General features: G+C 60.1%; 1 protein-coding gene across 1 annotated transcript; it reads left to right on the forward strand.

Moving 5' to 3' along the window:
* MAPKAPK2 (MAPK activated protein kinase 2) lies at window positions 1-24501 on the forward strand. The gene is made up of 10 exons (XM_086765822.1): window positions 1-354; window positions 18523-18662; window positions 20309-20373; window positions 21123-21202; window positions 21308-21434; window positions 21774-21849; window positions 22032-22156; window positions 22477-22562; window positions 22656-22736; window positions 23020-24501. The coding sequence occupies exons 1-10, from the start codon at window positions 94-96 to the stop codon at window positions 23161-23163; spliced, it is 1185 nt and encodes a 394-aa protein (XP_086621948.1). The 5' UTR covers window positions 1-93; the 3' UTR covers window positions 23164-24501.
* Window positions 24502-25995: the final 1494 nt, after the last annotated feature.

Below are 25995 nucleotides of genomic sequence, written 5' to 3' on the forward strand. Positions count from 1 at the left end.
CCCCCCCCCGCCCGCCCGCCCGCCCCGCCGCCGCGCCCCATCCCACCCCACCGGTTGTGAGTCCTGGGGCTTTAACCACCCCCCCACCCCGCCATGCTCTCCGGGGCCCCCCCGCCGCCCCCCTCCGGCTTCCCCAGCCCCCCGCCGCCCCAGCCGCCGCCCCCCCCGCCGCCGCCCGCCGCCCCCCCCCACGGGCCGCCGCCGCTGTTCCCGGTGAAGGGCAGCGGCCTGCAGATCCGGAAGAATGCGATCACGGACGACTACAAGGTCACCACGCAAGTGCTGGGGCTGGGCATCAACGGGAAAGTTTTGGAGATCTTCAGTAAGAAGAGCGGGGAGAAGTTCGCTCTCAAGGTGCGAAAGTTGGGGGGGTCCCCTGGACGGGGCGGGGGAGGCGACGGGGACCGGACGGGCGGAGCGATGGAAAATGTCTGCTGGGGTGGGGGGGGGACGGGACCGGTAACAGCGATAACCGGGAGCGGGGCGTGCGGCCGGGACAATGGAGCCAGCTGCTGCTCGTCTATCCCGCCATGCTTTAATTTGTTGATATATTTATCTATTTATTTATGTATTCCCCCCATCAAGAGCACCGAGATGTGGATTTCCAGCTTTCTGATGTGAAACAAAGCGAAATGACATCTCACTGTGGGGGGATGAGGAGGGTCCTGAGAGGATCCCTCAGCCTGGCCACATTCACCCTGCGGGGTTCGCACCCCAAAACACAGGGGGTTCCCGGCGTGGAGCCCCTCGGAGCACTTCACCGAAACGCAGGCAGCTGGCCCGGTGTCCCTGTTTGCTGGCAGGTCTCTCCATGCTCCGGCTGTACAGAACAGCGTGTAATACCGAGCAGCCATCGTCCCCCGCTTCGGACGGGGAATATTTTGCCGCTGTTATGTTTACCCCTTGTCCGTAAGCCGCATCTGTTTGAAAGGAGCGTTGGTGAATAGTGGCTGCGAAGGTGTGTTTTAGCACACGCTGGGCGAAACTACGATCTCTTTCTTTCCGTACGAGGTTTTTTGAGTGAACTGGGGAGCCTGTCTCCCTGCCGGAGAGACTTCGGGAAGTTTGAATGGATTTGCGACAGGCCGAGCGCGGCGCCGGGTGACGCGGGTACCGGCAGTCTGGTCGGCAGGAGCGCCGTGTTCTCTAGCATCGATGCGATTGGCGCCCACGCATGAGCTGTTCGAACCCTCGGCGTTACCCTGAGAACAAAACCCACCTAAATCCGTAACCTCCACCTCTCTTGTTCTCAGAGCTGCCCATCTGTTGGTGTCTGGGATTCCTAACTAAGCGAGTGAACGAACGAGCGGCTTTGGAGGCACGGGGTGGTGGGGTCTGCACGGGGTGGTGGGGTCTGCACGGGGTGGTGGGGTCTGCATGGGACAGTGCTGAATGCCTGTGGTTGAGGAGCGGGGGGGGGTCAGTTGAGCAATAAGTTTGACTTTTCCTTCGGAAACCCAGGCGTTTCTCATGAGCAGCACTGCGTTGTACTCCAAGACGACGCGTATTGTCATCTCGTTTGGTTGGAAATTAGTGAAATCCTCTTCTGTTTTGACAGATGGGCTCCTCTTCGCTTCTGCAGTTGGCTCACGTGTTTAAAGCGCAGATTCCAGCACTTCCCTTTTGCAGACCCAAAAGGGGAAGGATGGCAGAGGAGACCGAACGCTGGCGGTTCCTCTGCCCCGGCACGGGTTGGATGGCCGGGGCCTGGGCTCGGTGCCGTTACCTCGCCCGTACCGGAGCGCGGCGCGGCAGACAGGGTCAGGATTTACTGTCACGAGTTGTGTTGGTTCCTTGGCCGCGTTGAAAAGCATCTTGGAGCGCGGGACTCTGCGTTATTGCGTAGGAGAGTGGCGCAGAGCATCTGTGCGGGTCTTGGAGGGTGAGGTGTATTCGATGCTGTTTTGAAAAAGCGTCGGTTGTCTTCCCTGTCCCCTGCCCCGGCCTCTTCACGCGTCCGTGCCGGGCAGAGAAAAGTTCAGCTGAGCGGTTGGACGCGTCTCTGGCTTTTCAAAGAGCGGCACAGCTGCTACTGTAAGCGATTCCTTCCAACCCCTTAGAAACTGCTACGCTGCGAATTCGTGCTCTCGGACGAGCCGGCGCGTACCCGGCCTGGCCCAGTGCGCGTGAGCGGCAGGCTCGGACGGTTTGGTCGTTATATTTGGACTGAAGTGCCGAGCCCCAGCTCGGCGGGGTGACCGCCCTAGCCGCGATGCGTGCTGAGTTCATCCCCTCCTCTGCTGCGCAGCCGGGATAACGTCTCTGTCAGAGACCTGCGGAGAGGTATTTGGATCCGAATTACTCATGGGCTGCATCAGCGTGGAAAGATGACCTAAAGCAGGATCCACAGAAGTGATTGCATCGAGTTGTCATGCTTCGGATGATGCTTAAAAGAATCCTGATGGCCCCTAGCCAGAGGCCACAGCTGAAACCTCTCCGTGCTGCCTGCTTTGGTTGTGCGGCAAACCTTTCCATTTGGAACACTGCTCTTCACGTTTAGTGTTCCAAAATTCTGTATAGTAATGCAATCCTTCACTGGAGGGAAACAATTGTGCCTCTGCCTGACAGGAACGGTGTCTCCTGGTTGTGCTGGGCTTCCTCTTGGATCGTGAGCATCTGTGATGTTGTTAAACCCCTTTCTCCCAAACCGAGAGACGCGGTTAGGTTAGGGTTTTACTGAGAGTCACTTTGCTTAAGAGAACTTTTCAGTGCTTCCTGAGAGCGTGAGACACTGTTCCAGCAGCAGTGAGAATGTTACAGCCAATTTTCTCCTCCTCCCGGTGCAACAGTCCGTGGCGGAGACGCATCGTTAAACCCAACGGGTGCGAGTTCATGGATGGTTGTTTTGTTTGCGCTGTAGTACCTAAGTGAAAACAGGAGATGTTCCTTTACTTTTCCCATAGATTGTTATTTATTTTGTTGGTTTCCCACCCCCAAATTTATTTTTTGGTGTTGAGCCATACCTGAAGCGTGGCACCCCTGAATTATCCGGTGGGAAGCAGGCCACTGGTGGTCCCAGTCACCCATCGCTCGACCCTGTGTGATGCGCGGGGATTTATTGCCGGGTGGGAACATAAAGTCCGCGGGGCGGTGATGAATGGAACTGAAACATGAGGTCTAGGTGGCTTCTTACCCCTTTCTTCCCTGTGCCTTGGCGTGATTTATTATTAGGCAAAATTAGGCTGCCTGCTATGTAGGTCAGGGCTGGCCTGACTTGGCGTTGTTCGTTGTGGTCAGGCTGTTGGCATTAGTGACGCAGGCTGCGACGGTGGGACGGGGAGCGAGGTCTGTCTCGCCTACTGCAAATTCCACTTTTAAGACTCATCTTTAGGCAAGATACTGGGTTGATGGCTGGCTCTCTTAATTCGGCGAGGAAGTCTCCCGTAAGCTAGACTGGAGAGCGGGAGCCGGTAATAGCGGGAGGCGTTTCTTTCTCTGTCGTATGGAGCTCTTTGTGGAGCAGGTTTCCTTTAAAACAAATTAACTTAAAACAAATTAACAAACCTCGCCCCTGACCCCAGCTTCCCAGCAGGAAATCCTCTCCGCTCCCTTTGGGTGGAAGAGCTTCGCAGGGCCCTGGAGACTGCTGGCCAGTTGGCCCCCTCCCTGGCAGCCCCGTTTCTGGAGCATCCTCGGCGCTTCGGGGCACGTTTGCGAAACGCTCTGTCTCGCTGTCAGCCCCATCAGATAATCTGTGAGCGATGGCTCCTCTGATGGAGGAGGAGGAGGAAGGAGCCCAGTGCTCTTGTGGTTTATTATTCTTGCAAGATGCCCGTCGTGGAAACGGGGCAGGCGTCTGGGAGCTGGGCAGCTGTGTGGGCGAGCGTGTTCGTGTAGCTGGTGGCCTCACGCTCTCTCTGCCGTCACGGCGAGGGGTTTTTTTTGGAGATGTTCAGAGGAGCAAAGCACCCCGTTTCCTGTGGCTTCCTGCAGCTTCGTTTGAGACCAAATGCTTTGTCCTCTGGAAAATCAGGCCTAAATTGATGGAGTAGATGAAGATCCTGGGCGCACGCTCGTGGGGAACAACTCGCTGTGTGTCATCTGCTGTACTTGCGCTCCTCTCTCATCGGGGGGATTATTATTATTATTATTATTATTTTTTAACTCTACCGTGTATTTTATATAACCAGAAATGTCTTTGCTGTGGCCGCCTGTGCAAGCCATGGCTGAAAAGCTGTGGAAAGTGCAGTGACATCACTGGGATTTTTCCAAGGCAGTGGTTTATTATCTCATTGACCAAAGGAGTCTACTGACTTGGAGTTTGAGCTTGTTTAAACAGTTTGGGGTTTGCCATAATCTCTTCCAAATAGACGACATGTTCTGAGCAGCCCAACGTACGGCTGAGATGGGCCGATAACGGCCTGGGAGCAGGGGCTTGCTGTTTGCGTTAGAGGAAGCGGCCGGGTTCTTACTCTTAATAATAACAGAAGGCCATCAGCCACAGGGCTTGCAAAAGACCATCGGTGTCTGTCACGTTTTCAGAGGTGGGGAGCTGAGGTGCAGTGATTTTACTGAAGGTCTGTTGGTAGCGGAACGGGGCAGAGGAGCTGAGCTGCTTGCTCTGGGATGAATCCTTCACGGCAGCCTGCCCACGGGATGAAAAGACGGCCCCTGTGCGTGTGTGTGATTTAATACCAAATACAGCCAGGTAAAATGCTTAATTTATCGTTCACGCTGAGCCCCGCTGGCCTTCAGAGAGGTTTCTGCCATCTGCCAGCGCACGGATCAGGGAAGCCCGATGTACAGGACCGCGCTGGTGTGCTGGGCTGCGGAGATGCTGCCTCCGTGTAGCGGGCGGCGCAGAGCGGGCGCTGAGCTTCATCAGACGCGCGTTGCCTGTTCCAAGGCGTTCGAAGCAGTGTGTAAATAATGGCTTGAAGCGGTGCAGACTGAGAGCCGGGTCTCCTCGTGCGCTTGCTGAATGATGGGTGATGAAAACTCCCAGAAAGGTCCTGCCTAGAAAGCCTGAAAGGGTGAGTTGGTGACTTCTCTCTTCCCAGAAACCTCCAGGATGCGCTCCGGGATCCGTCGGGATGGATGAACCGGCGGTGCGGGTACGTGGGAGGCATCCAGAAGTGTGGCTGGGTCAGAAGTGTCCATTTTGCGGTCCCTGCGGCATGGGGAGCAGCGTGGCTCTGGGTTTGGCGTCTCCTGAGCCTTCATGGTGGGCTCACGTGCCCTGCGCCGGGGTGGTCCGAGGGCTTGGCAGCAGAGGTGGCGGCTGATGCTATTTAAAAACCCATACCTTTGCTGGGGCTTGCACCCGTCCGCTGAGAAATGGGGAGGAAAAAGCCCTCTTTCCCGAACAAAACCCTTTCTCCCTGCTAGCTCCAAACGTAACTGGCTTCCCGCCCCGCAGACGGCCCTCGCTGGGCCGCCCGCTGCAGAAGTCAGGCTGCTCTCCAAGCACGACGGGCCCCGCGCGCCTGGCCTCAAGTTGCAGCATTCAGGCAGCATGACCTCACCTCCTGGTTTCCAAGAATAACGCGCTGCCTCCCCTCCGCCGCGCCGGGGCTGTCTGCAGCGGGCGAGGGCGGCTGCCGCGGCCTGACCCGGACCAGCTCTTGGGGCCCCACTTTTGCCCGATCCCCCCGCCCCAGGCAGCCCCGTGTGTGCCCCGGGCCGTTCAGCTCCTCTCCCCTTTGTGGGCAGGGGTGCAGCAGGAACGGGGTGAGGGTCTGCAGGACCCGGCTGAGCTTGCAGGCTGGTTTTGGAGAGGGGAGGGTTTGGGATGGGGGTGGATCACCTCACCAGCTCCAGAGGCTGGCGTGGGAGCACAGCCTCACTGACCCTTCCCCAAGAAACCTGTTTTTGGGTGCCAACGTTGAGTCAGCGCCTCAGCCTGGTCCAGAGCTGTTGAGCGTCGTGGTCATCTCTGGTGGTGACACTGGCGTTGGATTTTAAAAGCCCCTGAGACCCAGTTATCTCACTGACAGCAGCCCCATCCCCTCTGTGGAAGCCCCTTGGTCGTCTGTCTTGGCGGTAGGATGCTAAAATACATTTTCCTTTCATTTCTGGCTGGCACGAGGCCTGTGTGCGTGACCGGTGACGGGAGGCAGGTTTTGGAGAGGGCTCTCGTCTCTACGGCCGCTTCCCCCACGGAGGAGGGCGAGGAGCAGCGCGGAGGGGTTAGAGCAGGGCACGCCAGAGCCGGTCTGAATGCAGAGAGCCTTAACAGCCTCTTAAGCTGTTGTTTCTTTGTACCTCGTGGCTGAGTCATTTCAAAGATTTCAGTCTTTTAAGATCTTACCAGTTTGAGGTAGGAATTAGAGCAGCTGGCAGGTTGAATGGTTGCATTAACTCGCCGTTTCCTTCGTGGCCTTGGGGAAGGGACGTGAGCCTGTGAGCGCTGGTACATCCCCCTGACCCCAGAGGACCCGCGACGGGAGTTTTGCTGGAGATGCTGTGAGCCACAGAAATGCCATTGGGAGGGTGGTGGGACGGTACCTGCCCTCAGGAGGGGGATACGGGGTGGAGTCGCGGCGCGGCTCCTCTCTGAGCACTGCTGGGAGCACGCGGAGCTTGGCTGCGGCTCCTTCTTCGCCCCGATGCTGCCGGGGAGGACGGCAGCGCCTTCCCGAGAGCTGGGGCGTTACGTCGGTACGCCGCGTTGCTGCCCAGAGAGGGCAGGTGAGCGCGTTGGCTGGAGCGGCCTGCGGCTGGCACGGCGTTTGCCGTCATGTGTAATGAGATTATTTGAGCCGTTGGCGTCAGGGCCGCATGTGATTGTGCGCCCGGCTGTCCAGCGAGCTGTAGCCTAAACGAGAGATGAAGCTCAACGTGCAAACCCGGATCTGAATGTTCCTGGGGCGCCCAGCCGCGCCGGGGCTTTGCAGCTCTGCTCTGGCTAGATATCCTTACCCCATTTGGGGTTTAGATTTGGGATCGGTGGAGGGGTGGGCTCGTTTCCTTTGTCATCGTAATTAACTTGAGAGTCCTGCTTTGTGTCCCCTGGCTGCAGCCAGCTCCCCTGGAGTTCGGCCTCTCCAGCTCTGCTGGCCCCAGAAGAGGGGGGTAAATTGGGCTTGGGCTTGTCCCTGCCATACGCCTTGGGCTTGGGACTCTGTGCTGTCCTTTTCCCAAGGGATACGGCACCTCTGGGCTTTCTGTGGGGCAGACACGGGCGGGAGCGTCTTCTGCTGAGCGTTTGGAAACGGAGCAGCCGCTCTCCCCGTCCGCTGTCCTCGCGATGTCCTCTGGCCCCTGTACGCGGCACCGAGCTGGGGCAGCCTCTCGAAAGGCTCCTCGGACCTCCTGCCAAATGTGTGTTTTTAGGGAAATGCGGCTGGAACACAAGCTGGGGCTGCTGTGGAAATTTGGCAGCGCGTCCCCTCGGCCTGCAATTCCAGTAGCCGCAGCTCATCGCTTCTCGCGCCCATGGGTGCGGGCGGGAGCCGGGTGCGAGCGAAATGGGGATGGCATCCTGGGCATCCCGACTGGGCTGGGGGCAAAGCAGATGCAGTCGGACCCAAGCAAACCAGAAAGTGTGCAGGTTATCCTCAGCCTTCTTAATGAAAGAAAGGAAAAAAAAAAAAAGCCAAAAAAAAAAAAAGCGGAGGGGAGCTGGTCTGGTAACAGGGATATGTTTTTATTTGCGATAGCAATAACAGCCTTGTTGCCTCTACCAGCTCAGTGTTTGAGAACAATTTTAGTGTTTTCTGTTTCACTGGTTTCAGCAGAAAGGCAGCGCTGCTGCGGGCGTCAGCGACCTGTCGCCATCCCGCCAGCCCCGTCCGTCCCCTCGGGGCTCTGGTGCGACTCTCTCTTCCTCTTCAGCCATTTCGCAACCGCGCTGCCCGCTGCGCCGGGCAGTTTGCGAAGAGAACCCGGGCGGCTCTTGCACAAGCGGCTCTGCGGCGGCGCGGGGAAGGGCGGGCTTGCCAGGAAGTTTAAACCTGGGTTGTCTCCTGGAAGTCAGAGGAGCTGTGAATCCGGTGATTTTTGGGTGGATACCTCCCCGGCCATGGGCAGAGCAGCGCTGGTGCGGGGGCACGGCTGTTTTGGGGTGTTGCAGCCCTTGGCTGGCCCCTTCCCTGGATCTCGGTGAGGACATCTTCCCTCTCGCTGGCCCAGGAGCTTGGCAGAGGCTTGCGAAGGCTTTTAATTTCTGTCTGCAGTGCTTTTCCCCACGAGGAAGGACCCTGTTCCCAGCCTGAGGGTCCGCATGATTATGTCGACATCTCCCTCCCGCCCTGCTTACTCCACTTTGGGGAAGAATCTCCCGATATCTTTTGTTGTGAGGAAGAGCTGCTGGTGAAGAGCAGGTCCCTGCCAGGACGCAAGATGCTCCATGGGTGGTGGGATTCAGCTCCAGGTCCTGGGGGGTCTGGAAATGTCTCGGTGCTGCTGTTCCCCAGCTCCTCACTGCTGGAGGAGCTGACCAGCCCGGCCTCCGGTGCGTGTCGTTAGAGATGCAAATACCGGGCTGATGAAGCCTGGGTGAGTAAGATGCTGAGGAGTTCACGAATGGATTAAAATGGGGTCTTTGCATGTGGCTGAGCACCGGCTTCAGCGCCTCCCGGGCGGCTGTGAGGCGGGAGGGCTGGGAGTTGGAGCTGCTCCATGGGCGCTTCAGAGCGGGTCCATGGCTTGTGCCCGCCGCCGTGGTTCACAGAAGACGGTGATGTTCTCCGTGTGCCTTGGTGTGCAGTGCTTTTGGCTGATATTCCCATCTCTGGGCTTCACCTCGAGGAGCTGCAGGGCAGGGAGGGCTCCAGCCCGGCGGGATCCTGCTGACGAGAGGACGGAGGGTTTTCTGGCTGCCCTTGGCGTAGCTGGTGAACTCGGTTTCACTGGGCTCTGGCAGCAAGGGTGACCTGTGCTTGGCAGGTCAGGCACCTCTGGCCTTTACCAGAACACCCCTTCCACGTTTCCTTCTCCCCAAAGTCTGTGCTGAACCAACCAGGCAAGTGTCACTGGAAGGAGGGTTCGGCTGGGACGCGGTGGCGATGCCTCAAGGGTTTTAGTGACTTGGCGTCTAACCAGCGCTGAACATCTGGAGCTTGTGCCCACCTCGACTCCAAACCCTCCCGGCAGCCTCGGGAAGAGCCTTAAACTTCGTTGTGAGGGAGACGGGCGCTGATGTTCCTACGGGCTGTTGAAGGCTTCATTTACCAGCGTGCCCTGGTCCACTGCAGGGGCTGCACGGGGCGGTGGGTGGGAGGGCGGCCGAGCCACACAAAGGCTGGCCTGTCTGCTCTTTGGCTCCCCCAGCCCTAAGCCCTTCTCGTGAATAAGTGGGATTGAAAAAGCTTAAATTCATACAAAGCAGGGACCCGTGAGCCCCCGGCCAGCCTGGAGAGAGTGGCTTCCCCCTGTCCCCTGTGCCTGGGTAACGCCGCCCCGGGATGAGCCGGCGTCTGTACGCTGTCTGTCCAGTGAGGTTTGTTTTTAAAGGATTTGGGAATGCCGATGGACAGCCCGGCCTGCTGGGGAGCAGCAGCGACTGCAGGAGTGAGGTTTTTTTAGTTAATTTGTTTAAATGTCCCTGCTTTCATCCTTTTATTCCTTTTCCATTCTAATCTAGCAGGCAAAGCGTGTCCAGAGCGCTTGCTGTCTGTTTGGTAAGAAACCCAGGAGCCTGCTGCTGACCCCTGTTTAGCGGTGGGGTGCTGGGCGTCCGCGAGTCTTTCCCAGAGCACGCGTGTTTGCTGTGCGTTGAAACGATGCAAGGGTGTAAACCCTGCTATCGGCGCCTCGCTCCGTGCCGTTGTCTGCCGGGCAGGACCCCTTTGTGGGAGCAGCCTTCGGAGCCGGGGATTTCCCCCTCTGTAACGCTGAGGGGGCGGGGGTTTCTCCTCTGATGGTGTTTTCGGAGGCGTGCGCCCGCAGGCACTGCGTGATGAGTTTTGCACGTTTGTTGGCTGAGGTGTTTTGAGGTTACGCTGCTGCCCGGGACGCTGGTGGTCTGCCCTCCGTCCGGGCTTCACCAAACCTCCCGGGCTCTGTGGCCGCGCGGCTGCTGACGACAGGTGCCGTGGGGACTCTGGGGGCTGCCGAAAGCTGCAGGGAGCTAATAATAGCCCCCGTGTCCCGAGAGCTTTAATGAGTTGCCAGCAGGATGCAACGAGGGGCTTTTTTTAAAATAGAAACGCAACTGTGTTTTCCTCCTGGCTGAAAGAGTTTAAGGGTGGCTGGTGAGGGAAGAGCACCCTGCGCGGGGTGGCGGGAGGGTCCCGACTTGTCATTGCTTCAAGGTCCAGACTTTCCCTAAAATATTAAAGCAGGAGCGCGTGCCCATAGGTAGCGTTGGTTCTGGAGTCAGGCGTGTGGCTTGGATCGTAACCCAGGTGGGCTCATTGCAAACGGGTGGTCCCGGCAGCTCTTCTGCAGGTCCTGGGGACGTGCGACAGCCGTGCAATGGGAGGAGGAGGAGGAGGAGGAGAGCAGCCTGGGGTGCTGGGACAGCCTCGCCGGGGCAGGGCGGCTGCGGGGAGCGAGAGCCATGAGTGTTTGGGGGAGATGGCGGAGGAGCGGGAGGGCGGTGGGTGATGTGGACCGCTGAACAGCTCTGAATCTCCTGGCGGGGTGCAGTCCCTCTGCCCCTTCGTCAGCATCCCGTCTCGTTACGCGCCGTGCCGGGGGGCAGCCGCAGCAGCCCCTAGCCCTGCCCCACGCGTGCCGGGGTGGGCTGCCCCCGTGCGTTCCCGGGGTGGGCTGGTGCGTCTGGCTGCCCGGGAGCTGGCGGCGCTGGAGGTTGTGTGTCTGTGTGTCTGTTCCGTTGCGTGAGAGGTGGAGAGAGGAGGGTGGCTGGTGGCCATGGGGCCCCTGCCTCGCCAAGCACCCGTGCAGACAAAGGCGTGTTACGAAATCCCCGCGTCGCTCCTGTCCTGGCCTTCCCCTGCACAAAACAAACCTCACCGTCCGCAAAAGCGGCGGCCACCCAGCGCGGGGCTGTTTGCCTCACGCAGGGAAGAGCCATGGTCCCAGCCCCGAGGCTCTGGTTTGGGCACCGCGCCTGGGGTGCGTTCACCGCGCAGCAGCGTGACGCCGGACCCTCAGACTGGTGTTGCTTCGGTCCCTCCAAGGTTTCGTGTCGCGGGGTCCGGCTGCCTCTGCGTCAGGGGACTCGTCAGCTCCAGGGTGACCTGGGGTAGGCGGGGTGGCACGGCTGGGTTGTGCATCCCTGGCCGCGCCTCAGGAAGGCGTTTGCTGTGTCGTGATGTTGATGAAGCCCATGGTGAGGGTGAAACTCGGTTAAATAAACAGCTCGGGAAAGGACAGGCCGATGCAAAATGTGCTGTCGTCACCGAGGGTGCGTAAATGAAACCCTCCTCGGGCTCGGCACCACTGCAGGACACGCATCCCAAGGCCGTACCGCTCCCAGCGCCAAGGGCAAATGGTGCTTCAGGAGGGGCTGGCCTCAGTCGGCTTTGTGTTTGTTTGTTGTTTTGTCTTCAAGTACATATGTATTAATATTTATTTATTTACGCTGCTCTAAGATCTGTGTTGGAAGGCAGCAGGCAGGATCGCTGGGCTGGGAGTGGGTGGTGGCCGCCCGTCTGTCCCATGGTGGGTCCTGCCCGTGGGCTGAACCCTGAGAAACTTCATTTTTGGGCAGCGCACCAGCCCAGGAGCTGCCGGGAAGCGATGGGTGTTTTTTGGGCTCCTGGCAGGGCTTCATGGCTCCTCTGCTTGTGGGCGTGGGTCTGGGCAGTCTGAGCCTCCCCCCTAAATCGCTTCCAGCTTCAAAGTAAGGAATGGGTGGGTGTGCCGAAAAATAAAAGGAGTTCTGGGATGTAGGTGTGGGGAGTCCCCCCAGAGCCATCCCTGGGGTTGGAGGTGACGGCGAGGCCGGGCAGGGTTGTCCCCAGGATTGTGGTAAGGCCCATGGAGCCAGGGACCCAAAAAGATGCTTTGAGTGCCCGGTGCTGTCGGTGGGCTGCGTGGCAGAGCTGGTCCGTCCGTCTGTCCAAGGTGTGAGGGAAAGCCCCCAGCCGGGGCACAGAGGGCTGGCAGAGGTGGCACAGCCCTGTGCCGGGGAGCGAGGGTGCCGGTGTGGCCGTAAGTGTTTTTTTTTTTTTTTTTTTTTTGAGCTGTGCCTGCGGGAGGAAGCGCGAGGGACATAGGTCAGCGCTGAGTTAATGGTTTACCTTAGCGTTCGCTGCTCTATGAATCACGCCTGCGAGCATCAACCACTTCCTATCACAAAAGCACATATGTGCGCTTTTCCGTTCAGGAGCTCGGTGACTCCAGGAGGAAATCTGGCGATGGATGGAGCTTGGAAGGAGGAGCTGACCCCGGCCCTGAAGCCTTGCGAGGAGGCGGCAGTAAAGGGGCCGTGCTGGAGCGGATCCGCTGGCCGCAGCCACGTCTCACGTGGAGATATCCACCCCTCCCACGGCTGCTGATTTTCCTTTCGCTTTGTGTTGTGCGGATAAAAGGCCCCGGCGGCTGCAGCCTGTCCTTGGTGGGGATGCGGTGGTTTGGTTGCAGAGGGGGGGGCCTGAGCGTTCCCCCCCCCCCCGTCCCAAGGCAGCATCGCGGTGGCTCCTGGTGGGAAGTGACATCTCGGGTGCCTGTAGGAAGGGATGGGCCAGATTGGGGCATTTTGCCCATTGTGACCCCTTCATCCCCGTCGGGTGCACAGGGAGGTCCTGGCCAGGGTGGCGGCTCCATCGCTCCAGCTGGGTCTGCTCCCTGGGATGTCCCCCTGCGTGGTGGGACATGGGGAGCGTTGTGAAGCGTGGCCAATGCCTGGGCTGAGGTCTGGGCTCCTGATGCCAGTCCCGCTGCCTCCGGGGGAGACGAGCATCAGGTGAGCCACCAACACCCGGTGCTGCTGCTGACGTACAGGGAGAGGATGATCCCAGACCAAAAACCTGGGACTGAACGGGCCCCAAATCTTGTTTTTCTCATGAAGCTGAAAGTATTTATTTGTCTTCATTAAACTGTTTATTTCTCTTCATTAAACACCAGTTCCAGGCTGCTGCTGGTGCCGTGAGTCAGCGCTGATGCTTCATGCTGCTGCCTTGTCGCCGTTTACCTGCTTTGACTTTTCCCACGAGTTTCACAGCCCCCTCCCTGCGCCCTCGTCCCCGATGTCCCCATCGTGCTGGTAGTCCTTCCCTCGGCGTCCAGGGCGCTGCTCCTGGGTACCTGCTTTGGAGATTCGTCTCCTTGCAATCAATGTGCCAAGAAACGGGCTCCGCAGAGCGGGGCTGACGGCGGGGCACGGGCCCCTGGCAGGTGGCTCTTATTTAAGCCCGGGCCTCTCTTCTGCTCTTTGCCTTTGTGTGCCTGGAGAGGCTTTTGTTGGAGCCTGAAAAGGCTGAATAGCTGCTGCATCTGTCGAGGGGAAGAGCTGGGCGAGGAAATGCTCAGCAGATGCCTGGGCAAGGGGAAGCTGCAGGCTGGGGGGTCCCAAGCATCCCAGGCCTGGGGGTCCCAAGCATCCCCCTTCATGGGCTGCGGGCAGCGGAGCTGTCAGCACACGGGACGCAGAGGGTTGTGCAACCATCGCGGGCGAGCGAGGCCCCGGTGCGGCGGGTCTCCTTGTGAAAGCAAGGTGCAATACCAGCCTCTTCGCTCGCCCCATTTCCAGCCTCCCCGCCTGGTTGCGAAATTGCTCGCAGGAGCAGGGATGAGGCCGCCCACTCCGGCATCTTCCTCCGTGAGCATGCTGGCTGCTTCTGGAGGGGCTTTTAGCTTGCCCCTCGTGCACCCAGCCTCCTTGTGCCTGGCTTATTGCTTATCTCCAGCCATGCAGTGGGAAGGCTTTCCCTGTGCTCACTGCGATGGCTCCGGGTCTTCCTCCGAGCGCTCCGATAATTCAGACACAGAGAATGCAGCCGAGCAGCTCGAGCCCGTGCGTCAGTTGGCATTAGCTTGCCCCGAGTTGCATCTCCAGGCTTACTTTCCGTTGGTTGCTCTTTCTAATCAGAATAATTCTCTCTTGCTGGGATGCTTTTCCTAACCCCTCCATCTTCCCTGAGGGCAGTGAATGTGGAGTGTGACCTTTGGTTCGTGGCGGTGGAGGATGACGCCGCTAATACAGGGAGCCGGCCACGCTTGCGTCCTGCCGGGCCGGTCAAAGCCTCAGCATCTGCCCGGCCGCGGAGGGCACCAGCTGCCATCCCTCCAGGAGACAGGTAGCTGGTGGCTGGGGCTGTCCTGCCTTGCAAGCTGTCAGGCTGTGATGAAGCCGTCTCCATCACAGAGCGGCAGCCACCTTCTAAATCCCAGCCACCCCAGGATGGCAGGCTGGGGCACGCAGCGGGCGGGACGCGTGCGCGGCTCTTCCTCCGGTCACGTCACTCCTCTCTGGCTTTCCCTGGATAAAAGGAAGGTGAGGATGAGGCCTTTGCCTGGTCTGCTGGGGCTCACGGTTCGCATGCGAGGGCGGAGCAGAAACCATCCCCAGTTCAGGGAAGTCGCGTCGCCTCTGAGCGCTGCTGGTCGTGGTGGATATGGGCAGTGGGGATGGGGCGGTGTGAAGGTTTATGTAAGAGCCACGGTGATGCACAGGAGGTTTCCTGAGCCGCGTGCTTAGCTGCTACTGCATTGTGATTGAACCAGGAATTTTCCTGTGTTTGGTAACATAATTCCTCTTACAAAACTTTAAACACTTTAAACAGCAAAAGTGGAACGAAGCTTTGCCGCTTGTTCCCTGCGAGCAGTCTCCAACGGAGGCTGGAGCGGCTTCGGGACCGTGGGACGGTTCCCTGTGGGCTCCCCAAGCGTGCTGGGAGGCAGGCGGGAGATGCTCGGCGTAACCCAGCGCTGTGCTGGCCGGGTGGGCGCGGGGGCAGTGGGGATTTGCCTTCCCGGCGCTGCGAGGTGGGAACAGCACGCGCGGAGTATCCGGCGCCGGCTCCGCAGACGTGTTCAGCAGCTGACACCAGCTGGCAACCAGTTTGCGTGGAAAGATGAGAAGAGGCAAACCCTTTGAAGAGAAACCCTTTTGCTTTATTAGGAAAAAACGCTCCTTGCCCCGCGCTAGCCGGGCTGGGGAACCCCGAGCCCCTGCGTGCAGCCCAGGCAGGGGAACCTCTGCTCTGCTCTCCTGCCGCTGACTCGGGAGGATGCCAGCCTGCTTTACCCTGGGTTTATTTTTATTGCAGCTTAAGAACAGTTTATTTTAACTCCGGTGGTGCAGGGAGCTCCTCGGGGTGCGGGCACGCTCCTGCAGGTCCCGTTGCAGGAGGCTGCCGGAGGCGCGCAGTGTGTGCTGCTCTGCTGGGAGCCGGGGTGAATCGGGTGCGATCAAAATACACGGGGAAATAAAAATACCCTGCCTGCAAAAGCAGCTGGAGTGCCGGCGGGGAGCGTGGAGCCAGAGCAAAGAGAGACAGCCTTGGAAAATGAACGGCTCGGCATGCCGGTGTGTGCCTGATCCTCAGTTTTCATGGGAATTGCCCATGGAAGGTGAGTTTTCCCTTGCAAGCTCGTGGAGAGGGCCGTCTTCCAAGCCGAGCAAGCGCAGCAGCACGTTACCGTGGCTTGCAAAGGGGCTGCATTGCGTGGGGCTGTGGTGGCACCCATGGGACAGCGTCGTTTGGGACCTCCTGCCGTGGCAGGGAGCTTCCCAGGCCAACCCGCCGTGATTCAGTGATTCACGGCCCGTCATCCCGGGAGGAGGCGGCGAGACTGAATCAGTGGTTCCTGAGGACACGCGCGGGCGAGGGAACGCGAGCAGCTCCAGCCCACCTTGTTTTCTCCGGCATCTTCCTTCCTTCCCCGCGCCCACTCGCCTTCGCTGCGCTTGGCGTGAGGCGATGAGGGGGAAACTCAGCTTGACGTGCTGCCCAGCAAACGGGACAGGGCTCCCAGCCCTCCCAGTTGAGCTGAAGCTTGTTTTTGATGACTGTGGCTGGAGCCCCGCTCAGTTTGCAGCCCCGTTTCTTGTGCCGCGGAGGCAGCTTGCCCGGGTTTGGGTTTGCTGGGTGGGTGCCGTCCCCCTGCAGACACCCCGAGGAGCCGTTTTGTTTTCAGGAGCCGCTTCCAGCGTTTGCCTTTCAAAGGTGGTGAAAAACCTGGAGCTGCTGTGGGAGCCAGAGAGGAGCATCTGCTACAGGGGGGTCCTGAGCGCGTAGGCGCAGGGGCTGTGCCGCTGACGGGGCCGGTTTCAGAGCCTTCAGCTCGAGGATTTTAGCGAAGCTAATGAGCGTGTTTAGCTTTGCACATAACTAATTTCTCTCGCAGCGTGTAACGGCGCCTGGGAGAGCTGGGCTGAGCCAAGGCGCGGGATGGCAGCAAACGCCGTCTGCCGAAATCTCAGCGGTGTCAAGCTGCTGCGAGGAGAGCTGAAGCGCGGCTGGAAGCTGAATTTCCTCCCCAGTTGCGATGAGGGTGGAGTGGCCCTTTCCCGGCTCTCCCTCCTCTCCTGCAGGCAGGTGCCTCAGTGGGAAGCGGAGACGGGACGGTGCAGAGCTCTGCCGCTGTCCCGCGCGGTGTTGAAGGGATGCGCGGATGCGGAGATGCTCTCTGACAACGAGAGGAGGTTTGGAGACCTACGCTGGCTGCCAAGCTGGCACCGAAAGCACCTAACCCTGCGGAGGGAAACGCACGCCATTTCTCTGTGCGTGAAACCTGGTTTTGCTCAGAGGCAGTGGCTGAGCCCCCTCCGTGGCGCTGCCCTTGCCCCCCGTCCCGGGGACGCTTGTGTGACGCGGGGATCCGGTTACTGCCCGCCGCACACCCGGCTGCTGGGAGTTCCCGGTGCGTTGTGCGTCAGCTGCCATCTCCCCTCTGCGAAGGGTTAACTCTGCTTGTGCTGAGGACTGCTGTGGTTGCAAAATCTCCTGCTTCTGAAGCTGGTGGGAGGGGACAGCGTCCCCAGGCTGGCACCCTGGGGTGGGGGCAGCTCACCCCTGCTGAACCTCGGGGAAACACGGGGTGCTTTTCCTGTTCCAGCCATCTCATTGCAAGCCAAGAAACACAAAACTCTCTGCCCTGGATACCGGAGCTAAATTAGGGGCCTGGGCAGTGTTCCCACGCACACCCAAATACGTTAGATGCGGAGTTCCCACGACCAGAGCGACGCCTGTCACGCCAGGACGTCAGCCGCCGGTGGTTTCGCTGCTGGCTGTGGCTGAGGAGTGGAGGAGGAAGCAAGAGGGGAAGTTGTCAGCTCCTGCCCAAGGAAGAGAAGCTGGTGGAAGCGCTGCCCTTGCCCTGCCTGGACCAGGAGCAACTGGCGCTTTCCCCACCCCAGCGCCGTGCTCAGCGCGTCCCCCACCGCAGGAGGTGCGGGGAGCCGGCGCGTTGTGCCGAGGGCGGGACGGAGGTTGTGTGGTGATGTGGCTTCTTCCGCAGCCTGGGCATCGCCGGGTCCCTCCTGCATCCCCCTGCAGCAGCCACGGCCTTCTGCTTCCCATCACACTGCTCTCACCTGCCGCCGGGAACCCTTCCCAAATAGACCAAATCGTTCTCCTAACAGGGCTTCGTCTGCCCCCTCCATCCCGCGGCCGGTGCGGATGCTGGCGGGGGGTGCGGCCGAATGGCAGCCGGGGCGTTCGGAGAGCGCGGGGGCAGCTGCTCGCTCGCCTGCGGGTGCCCGGGTACGAAAGCCGACGTCAGGGCTGTGCGGGTGCAGGTAATGGGGGCGGCTGCCTCCTGCTTCCTTAGATGTCCAATTAAGCTCCTTTAAAATCACTGAGTGACCTCTAAAAATTGATATGTATTTCTGTACGTCTCCTGTTTCTCTTGTGCAGAATGATGTTAACGGTCTGCTTCCTGCTGTTCAATTTTCCCAGCGTGTGATTACAAATTGGTTGGTTGGTTTTTTTTGGTTTTGTTTTTTTTTTTTTTTTTTTTTTTTCCTCTTCAGCTTCCTGGCTCCCCATGCCGGGCTGCTCTATATTTAGGAGTATAATAATTAAGGCTGGCTGTTTATCCTGACAAACATGGTAATTAATAGTCTGTGGCAGAGGAGCAAATCCTTCCTGCACCTGGGAACCGAGAGTTCTCTCTGGGAAGGGCAGAGGCCTCGTTAAAGAGCTGCTGCTGCTTGTGAGGAGAGCTGCTATTGAGGGAACATCTGGCTGTTTGTCCCCTCCCCGGGCACGCGTGGCTCGGTGCCGGTGGCCTCCGAAGCCGTGCTGAGGGCGTGGAGCATGAGGGTCCTGCCAGTCCCGCGGAGCAGGAGGGCGATGGGTGGGTGGTGATGGGTGGGCAGCGCTGGTGGGGGGCTGCGAAGGGGAAAGCGAGGATGCTCGGTGGCACTCGGGGGTGCAGCAGCGTGGGTGTCAGCGTTCAGAAGTTTGCACGTAAACGCGGGAGGAAGTCTTGCTGGGTGGTGGGCACCGACTGGCCGAGCACTGGGAGGCATCTGGGAGGCGGCAGGCAGCTGGGATAAGCTTTTACCAACCTTGCAAGGAAGGGCAAGAAGTTTATGAGGAGGGACGGCTTCGCGCTCTTCCCACTAGATGGGGATGGAGGCATTGCGCAGCTCGCCTCGATGGCACCCGCAGAGAGCACCCACGCCGGGCCTTCGCCCCCTGCGTCTCCTGCGGGTGGGCGCCGAGCTGCGGGAGGGTCCCGGGAGGCTCGGGGCTGACGGGGGTCTCGCTTCTCTCGCAGATGCTGCAGGACTGCCCGAAAGCCCGCAGGGAGGTGGAGCTGCACTGGAGGGCATCGCAGTGCGCGCACATCGTCCGCATCATGGACGTCTACGAGAACCTCTACCAGGGGAGGAAGTGTCTGCTCATCGTCATGGAGTGGTGAGTCGCCGGCGGCGTGGGCTGTCCCCGCAGGAGCACCCGCGGCCCTGCGGGGCGGTGGGGCGATGCCGAAAGCGGGGTGAGCGCCGTTCTGCGCTGCTGCCGAGGCGCCGGGGTCTGCAGGGAGGTGCCGCGCTGGGGGTGCAGCCGGCGAGCCGTAGGGACGCAGAGGTGCTGCGCCGCTGGCATTGGAGGGACACCGGGAGCTGCGCTGGCTCTGAGTCATTCTGAAAACTCACTTGGCTGTCGGGAGGCTTCGGGCCTGTGGTTCTCGCTGCAGATAGGTCATAACCAAACTGGCTTTGGCCATGGAAAGTCGGCGTAGTCAACGGGTTCCTGCCCCGCCGGCAGCCTGCGGTGGGATCCGGTGGGCAGCACGCAGCCCGGCCGAGCCGGCACGTCCGTTAACGCCGTTGCAGCTCCCGCGGCAGCAGTCGAGCGGCTCTGGTTCGGGTAGATGTTTGATATAACCTGGGGAGGAGGAGGAATGAAGGGGAAAGTATTGAAACCACATCCCAACCGCAGCTGTGATTTGATGTAGCTTCCTTGCCAAAACCTCTCCTCTGGCAAGCCGGTAGGTTGCCCGGGGGGGCAGCGGGTGCGAGGAGCGCCGCGAGCAGCACCGGGGCAGGCGGCACGGCAGCCGCCCCAGCGGCTCTTGTGTGGGAAGAGGCCTCTGAGAGCCGCGCTGGGTGGCCAGGGGTGGGAAAGGTTTGCGCGACGCATCTGCTCGTGTGGGAAGAAAGCAGGTGAGTGGTAGGAAACACGTCCGGGGGGCGACGGCGGCTCCCTGCGGTGTGTCTCTGCGATAGCTCCCTGCTGTCCGAGGGATGCTCTGGGTGTAACACCCATCACAAGGCAGCGTTTGACTTTTGACGTGAGCACGCTGTGCCTCCTCGTGCGCTCCGTGCAGTGGTTGGCCCCGACGGTTGCACGCGATCTGTTTTGCAGATGTCCAGAAAACGTCAGGGGTGCTGGCAGGAGATGCTGTCCGCGCTGGGAGAGCCTCAATCCGTTTCTGCTCCAGTTAGATAAGGCAGGGACAGGAAGCACCATCCATTATGCCTGTTCTCATGGGGAATTATCCCTGATCTCACTCCTGATCTCTCTGGGAGCTGAGTTTTTCCTTAAGGTACCCGGGGAAGGACCCGCACCAAGGTTTCCATGGTCCTTCTCCAGCACCGTACCGCTCGCTCTGCTGCGCTGGGGCTCAGCCTCTGCCTCCCCCATCCCGTCGGCGACCCCGTGTCAGAGCTGCCGACACCTCGCCCGTGCCGCCGTCTTTGCTCAGCCCTTCTGCGCGGGGTTAGCGTGCCAGTGAGGGGGTTGGCTCGTGAGCTAAACGAGGGCGGGCGTGCCGGGAGTGCTCTCGCCGCCTTCGAGCCACGTTTGCTGTCTTTACTGTAAATGTGTTTTCTGTGGGCTGGTGGGGAGACCACGTCCGCTTGCACCCAGCATCTCCGCCGCCTCTGCCCTGCTCATTTCTGGAACGGGGAGGCTCTGAGGCGCCCCGTGCCCAGAAGCACCGACCCGAGGGCTTGCATGGAGAAGGGGCTCGTTTCTTGCTGAGCATCAGAGGTTTCGGTCCCGTCGCGCTGGCCTGCGGCGGGTTCCCCAGCGTTTAACGCCGCCCGCTTCTCTTCCAGCTTGGACGGCGGGGAGCTCTTCAGCCGGATTCAAGACAGGGGAGACCAGGCCTTCACAGAACGGGGTACGGAGCCCGCGGGGACCTGGGGTTTCATCTTTGGAGCATTTCTCACCATTTCTAGGAGTGCCTCCGATCCAGCTCGTTCCCTCAATTGCTGTTCTGAATCCTCAGCAGGGTTTTGCTCTTGAGGAATTAGGAGCATGGGTACGAGTGGCCCTGCTTTTCGTGCTCAGTCAAGAGCAGGGGTAGAGGATGTTTTCTCAGCTGCTGCTGTGCCCCTTCCATCCCACTCCAGCACAGGCAGGAGCTTCAGTGACCTTAAACGCTCACTCCCCTTCCAAAAAAATGAGGTCCTGTGGTTCTCATAGACCTCGTGAATCTTATCCCCTCTGCTCCTGTGCCCTGGAAAAGTGTCTGCACAAACCGAGCACTGAGCCTGTTGCCCCCACATCCCGCAGGGAACAGCTTTCCCCACTGTTTTCCCTACGGATTTGGGGTCCCTAGCAGTGCTGGGGGGTGGGTCAGCATCCCCACCCCTCAGCGTGCCCCTCCTCGGGCCGTGTGCGGTTGGGCTTTGGGGTCAGGGGCTGGAGCCTGCCCCATCCCTCCTCCTGGGAGTTTCTCTCCTATTTGCTGCAGGCTCCTGCCCAGGGGTGGGTGCAGGGGGGGCCCTGCTTGGGAAGGGGAGATTCGGGTTGAGGAAACCCCTTTGGCCTCAGCCAGGCTCTTTGGCCCCTGGTCTGCAGAGAAACCTAGGGAGTTCATTGTAACTTGCTTATAAAGGTTTCTGCTGGGTCTTTTTTTGGCTCCAGAGGCTTCAGAGATTATGAAGAGTATCGGGGAGGCCATCCAGTACCTGCACTCGATCAACATCGCGCACCGGGATGTGAAGGTACCGTGCCGCACGCTCGCCCGGCGGCGCCGAGCCCCGCTTAGCCCGTGACAATGCCGAGGCTGCTCTGGCTCTTCTGCTCACTTCTTCCCTGTGTTTTCACAGCCGGAAAACCTCTTGTACACCTCCAAAAGGCCCAATGCTGTGCTAAAACTCACGGATTTTGGCTTTGCTAAAGAAACCACCACGCACAACTCCTTGGCCACTCCGTGCTACACGCCGTACTACGTGGGTAAGTGGCTGGGGGGTCTGAGCCTGCCCAGGTTTGCGGGGCCGGGAGGTTTGAACGGTGCCGCACGCAGCCCATCACCTCTGCGTCCAGCCCCGGTCGCAGCGTGGTGTTGGGGGCAGCCCCTGTCTGGGACGCTGGGGGCTTTGGGTGCGGGTGGGTGCTGTGTTTGCCGCTCGCTGGTGCATGCGTGTTGGGCCGCTCCGAGCGCGGCGCTGCCTGCGCGGTCACGCCGGGGCCCGTGCTGTGTGGAGGCTGTGCGGAGTCGTGGGATGCTTGGACCCCCCTGGCCTAGAGGTGCAGCTCCGCGTTGACTGGGACTCTTCTTTCTCCCTTGACCAGCCCCGGAGGTGCTGGGCCCGGAGAAGTACGACAAGTCCTGTGACATGTGGTCCCTCGGTGTCATCATGTACATTCTGTAAGTCCGACGGGTCCCTCTCTGTCCTGCCGGGGTTAGAAGGGGGGAGATGCAGCTTTCGAGCCCGTCTGTGGGCTGCGGGGGCTGAAGCTTTTCCAGCTGCACTGCCCCGTGCCCCGTGGGCTCTGCCGGGGAGGGTTTTGGGGCGATACACTGACTTTGTGCTCCCTCACCCGGTGCAGGCTGTGCGGGTACCCCCCCTTCTACTCCAACCACGGCCTGGCCATCTCGCCCGGCATGAAGAAGCGAATCCGAATGGGCCAGTACGAGTTTCCCAATCCTGAGTGGTCCGAAGTGTCGGAGGAAGGTAAATGCGATCCTCGTGATGGCTTGTCCCCGGGCTGAGGGGACAAGGGGGACAGGGGGACCCCTTTGGGGTCGGCCCTGCGTCCAGCGGCGCTGCGAGGGCTGGGGGCAAAATCTGGGCACGTCGTGGGTCACGCAGCAGCTTCGCCTCTTTTCTTGAGAGGCTTTTGCGCAAGGGTTTGACCAGAGCGGGGTCTGTGGCACGAAGGGGACGGGAGGGAGGCACACGCAGGGGTTCTGGGGCCGCTGGTTTGGGGTGTGGAGCGTGGGTGAGCCCCCCCCAGCACCTGCTAACGCCCGGCCCTGCGCGAACCCTTCCAGTTAAGCAGCTGATCCGCAACCTGCTGAAGACGGACCCGACCCAGCGCATGACAATAACGGAGTTCATGAACCACCCCTGGATCATGGTGAGCGCGGGGTGGCTGGGACCGCGGGACGGGGATGAGGATGGGGCGGGGTGGCTGCGGCTCCCGGCTCACGCTCCTCCGCGCTCTCGGCAGCAATCCATGCAGGTGCCCCCGACCCCGCTGCACACCAGCCGCGTGCTGAAAGAGGAGAAGGATCTGTGGGAGGACGTGAAGGTAAAACCTCTTTCTGTTGCCGTCTGAAACGCTCTGTGCCCCCCGGGTGCCATCTGGGGACTGTCCCCTTCTCCACGCGCACCGGGCTAATTTGTGCTGGGGCCACCGTTCGGGGTGAGCCCACCAGCTCCCGGGGAGATCTGCGCTGGGGAGGGGGCTGGAAAAACTCAGTGGGACCCCAACCCCTGCTGCAGTTTGTTCTCGTGGAGAATTGGAGGGGTCCCCTGCCCTGAGGGCCCCGGGGGGCTGCAGGGCGTTGTTGACGGCGCTGCCTGTGCCGCAGGAGGAGATGACGAGCGCGCTGGCCACCATGCGAGTGGACTACGAACAAATCAAGATCAAGAAAATCGAAGATTCCTCCAACCCTCTGCTGATGAAGAGGCGGAAGAAAGCCAACCCCACCGAGCCTGCCGCGCTCCCCCACTGAGGGTGCCCCGCGCCCGCCGGCCCTTGAGAAAGCAATAACTATATATATATATTTTTTAAGGAAAAAAAAAAGACAAAAAGAGACAGACTGTTATATCAAGCGCATGGAATTCAGACATTTATACCAGACTAGTTATTTTTAGCTACTCACCTGTGTTTCTGACCTTTCTGGAGCTGGCGGTAGGCTCCCCCCGTCAGACCCACGTGCTGCGGCTGGGGTTTGCTCCTGTCGGTGAATGCCGCTGATAATTGGATTTTTTTTTCTTTTGTGAAACAGTTTTGATTTTTATTTTTTTCTTCTTTCCAAAGACATGGAAATTCCTGTGGTGACCTTTTTAGGGTATACAACGTATAAATATTTTTTAAAAACTACTGTAGAGCTGAAACCCAGGCAGCGTGTTCCTTGCGTGGACGCTGGCTAGGGATGGGCTTCGGGCTTGGGAGCGGGACGGGGAAGGGGAGCTGCCATCTCCCCTGTCCCGCTGTGCGTGGCGGGGTCCCCGTGGACGCTGTGCTTCTTCGCTGGCCTGGAAAACTGCTGCTTTTAAAGCATGGTAGCCAAAAAAAAAAAAAAAATCACAAACCAAACCCAGTCCCTCCCTGGCCTGGAAGCCTTGACTGTGCCCGGTGGCGCGCAGGGCTCCCGCCAGCGCTGTCTGCGTCGCTGTCTGTCTGTGCGTGGGGTGTGCGTCGTGTCCGTGGGCGCGGGGCGGCTCCCTGCCCCGCCATGGCCCCCGCGGTCTGTACCTGTGCCTGGAATCCAGTTCTGACCTCAGGGGTGGGCAGAGGGGGGGCGAGCGGGAGGCCAGTGCCCCCCGCATCCCTCCCCCACAACTCCGCAGGGATGTGGGGAAAAGATGCTTCCCCACCGCCTCCGCCCACGCCCGCAGCCCCCCGCTCCGGGGAGGATGCTGACCTGGGGGGGTCCCCGGGGAAAAGCGGGTGGCACGGGGAGGGCATGGGGGTGGTGCGGGGCTGTAGCTTGAGCCGGGACGGCAGCTCTGTCCCCTCCCTGGCCGGGGCTGGGGGTCGTGCTGCCCCCTGACGTGGCTCCTGCTGGGGGCTGGACGGCTGCTCTGAAGTCTTTAGTCCATGGATTTATTATTATTATTGTTGTTTGTCACAATGTTTCACTGTGTTAAATGTGTTTGAATGGGGAAAAAAAAATTTTTTAAGGCAATGTTTAGTTTTTAGGCGATCTTTTAGACACTCTATGGAATTTTAATTTGTTTTGAAAACCGGTTTTTATCCTTTTTATTTTTTTTTTCTGTCTGTTGGCTTATACTAATCTTCCCGGTCTGCTCTTCAGTCCTTTGGATTAAAGACACTTAATGCGTCACCCGGTCTCTCCTCCTTGCTTGCGTGGCTGCGAAGAAACACCGTGGTGCTCCAGGTTGGGCGGCTGCTCTCCTGATGTCTTGTAATTCCTGGTTTTTCCACCAAAGAGGCTGAGCTCCTCCGCGCTGGGGATGCAGCATCTCTGTCCTGGCAAAATCTCTTCCCTTGAGGATGATCGCTCGGGATCTCGGGGCCGGGTCTGTCCTGGGTGCTACAGATAGGATGTCCTCCCCGGATTGTGTGCACCTTCCTGGGACTGGGGCTTTGGGGACATGGGATGCCCGTGGGACACGGGACGCGTGGCCGTGGGTGCTGGCAGGGGGAACCGCGCATCTGGCATCGCCTGGCTGTGGGCGCTGGGACACGCGTGGGGCTGTGGCTGCCGTTGGCCGTGCCCAGTCCCCGCTGTCACCTCCGCGATGGCAGCCCCGGGGCGTGCAGCGGGTGCCGCGCTGGGGTGTATGGCTGTGGGGATGCTGGGGGCTGCTGGTGCTCGTCCCAGCGCTGGGCTGCGGCATCAGTGGGAGAGGAGGAAGCGGTGAGATCCTGAGCTGCCTTTCTCACCTTCTTCTTCCTCCTGGGGGTGAAGAAGCAGTGGAGGGGCTGCCGGGTGGGCGCAGGGGGTGTGCAGGTACAACAGCGTGGGGTGCAGGGGGACTCAGGGGTCCCGTCGGGTTCTTTGACTCCAAACCATCACTTTTCTGCTTCCCGCAGGTGGGGCTTTTCCCTGGAGGTCTCGGGCTGGGCTCTGAGCCGCGGGTGGGGACCCCTGAGCATCTCCCCGGCTGAGTGTGCAGCCCCAGAGCCGGGCGCTGGGCAGGTGGGAGCCTGGGAACGCTGCCACGAGCTCTGCCAAACCACAGCGCAGGGAGGCTCCGAGCGCGCGATGCACCGGGCTTTGTCGGATTATTTGTTTCGTTATTTCACGCTTGGAGCCAGGTTGCTTTTCTTTTCACTCCGACCGATGGAGCTGTGTTTTCCGACGGCGCTGGCTGGAGGAGCCTCGCGCTGCTGCTGCAGCCTCTCCGCTGACCCGGCTGTGGGCTCTCGCTTGGCCCACAGCACCCAAGCACCGCGGGATGATGCAAGATCCCTTGGGAGAAGGGGCTGGTGATTCTGCCCTGGCGTGTCCTGGGACGGGGCTGTAAGTGCTGGGGCTGGAGGGGGTCTCTCCCAGTATTCCTTTCCCTGCTGGAAAGGATCCCAGTACCTCTGGGCCTTTTGGGGCTTTTGAGACGCGGGGTGGGATGTGCACCCCGTTATGCAGGTCAGCTACGGCCGGGCTGTGGAGAACGGAGGTTTTGGACCAGCTGTGGTGAGCTGGAGGGGTGCCATGAAGCCCCCCCCGGTTACTGGGGGTTCCTTTGCTCACCCCACATCTTCAGCGCTGGCTTTCACGCTGCCGCTTGCTGGGTTTGGTGGGATGGGATGCAGCAGGCTTTCCTCTCCCCACCTGCCGAGCGCCCTGAGGTGTTTTTAATCTACATTTGGGCGA

Source organism: Chlamydotis macqueenii, chromosome 23, assembly GCF_036417535.1.
Source record: "Chlamydotis macqueenii isolate bChlMac1 chromosome 23, bChlMac1.mat, whole genome shotgun sequence".
Taxonomy (NCBI): Eukaryota; Metazoa; Chordata; class Aves; order Otidiformes; family Otididae; genus Chlamydotis; species Chlamydotis macqueenii.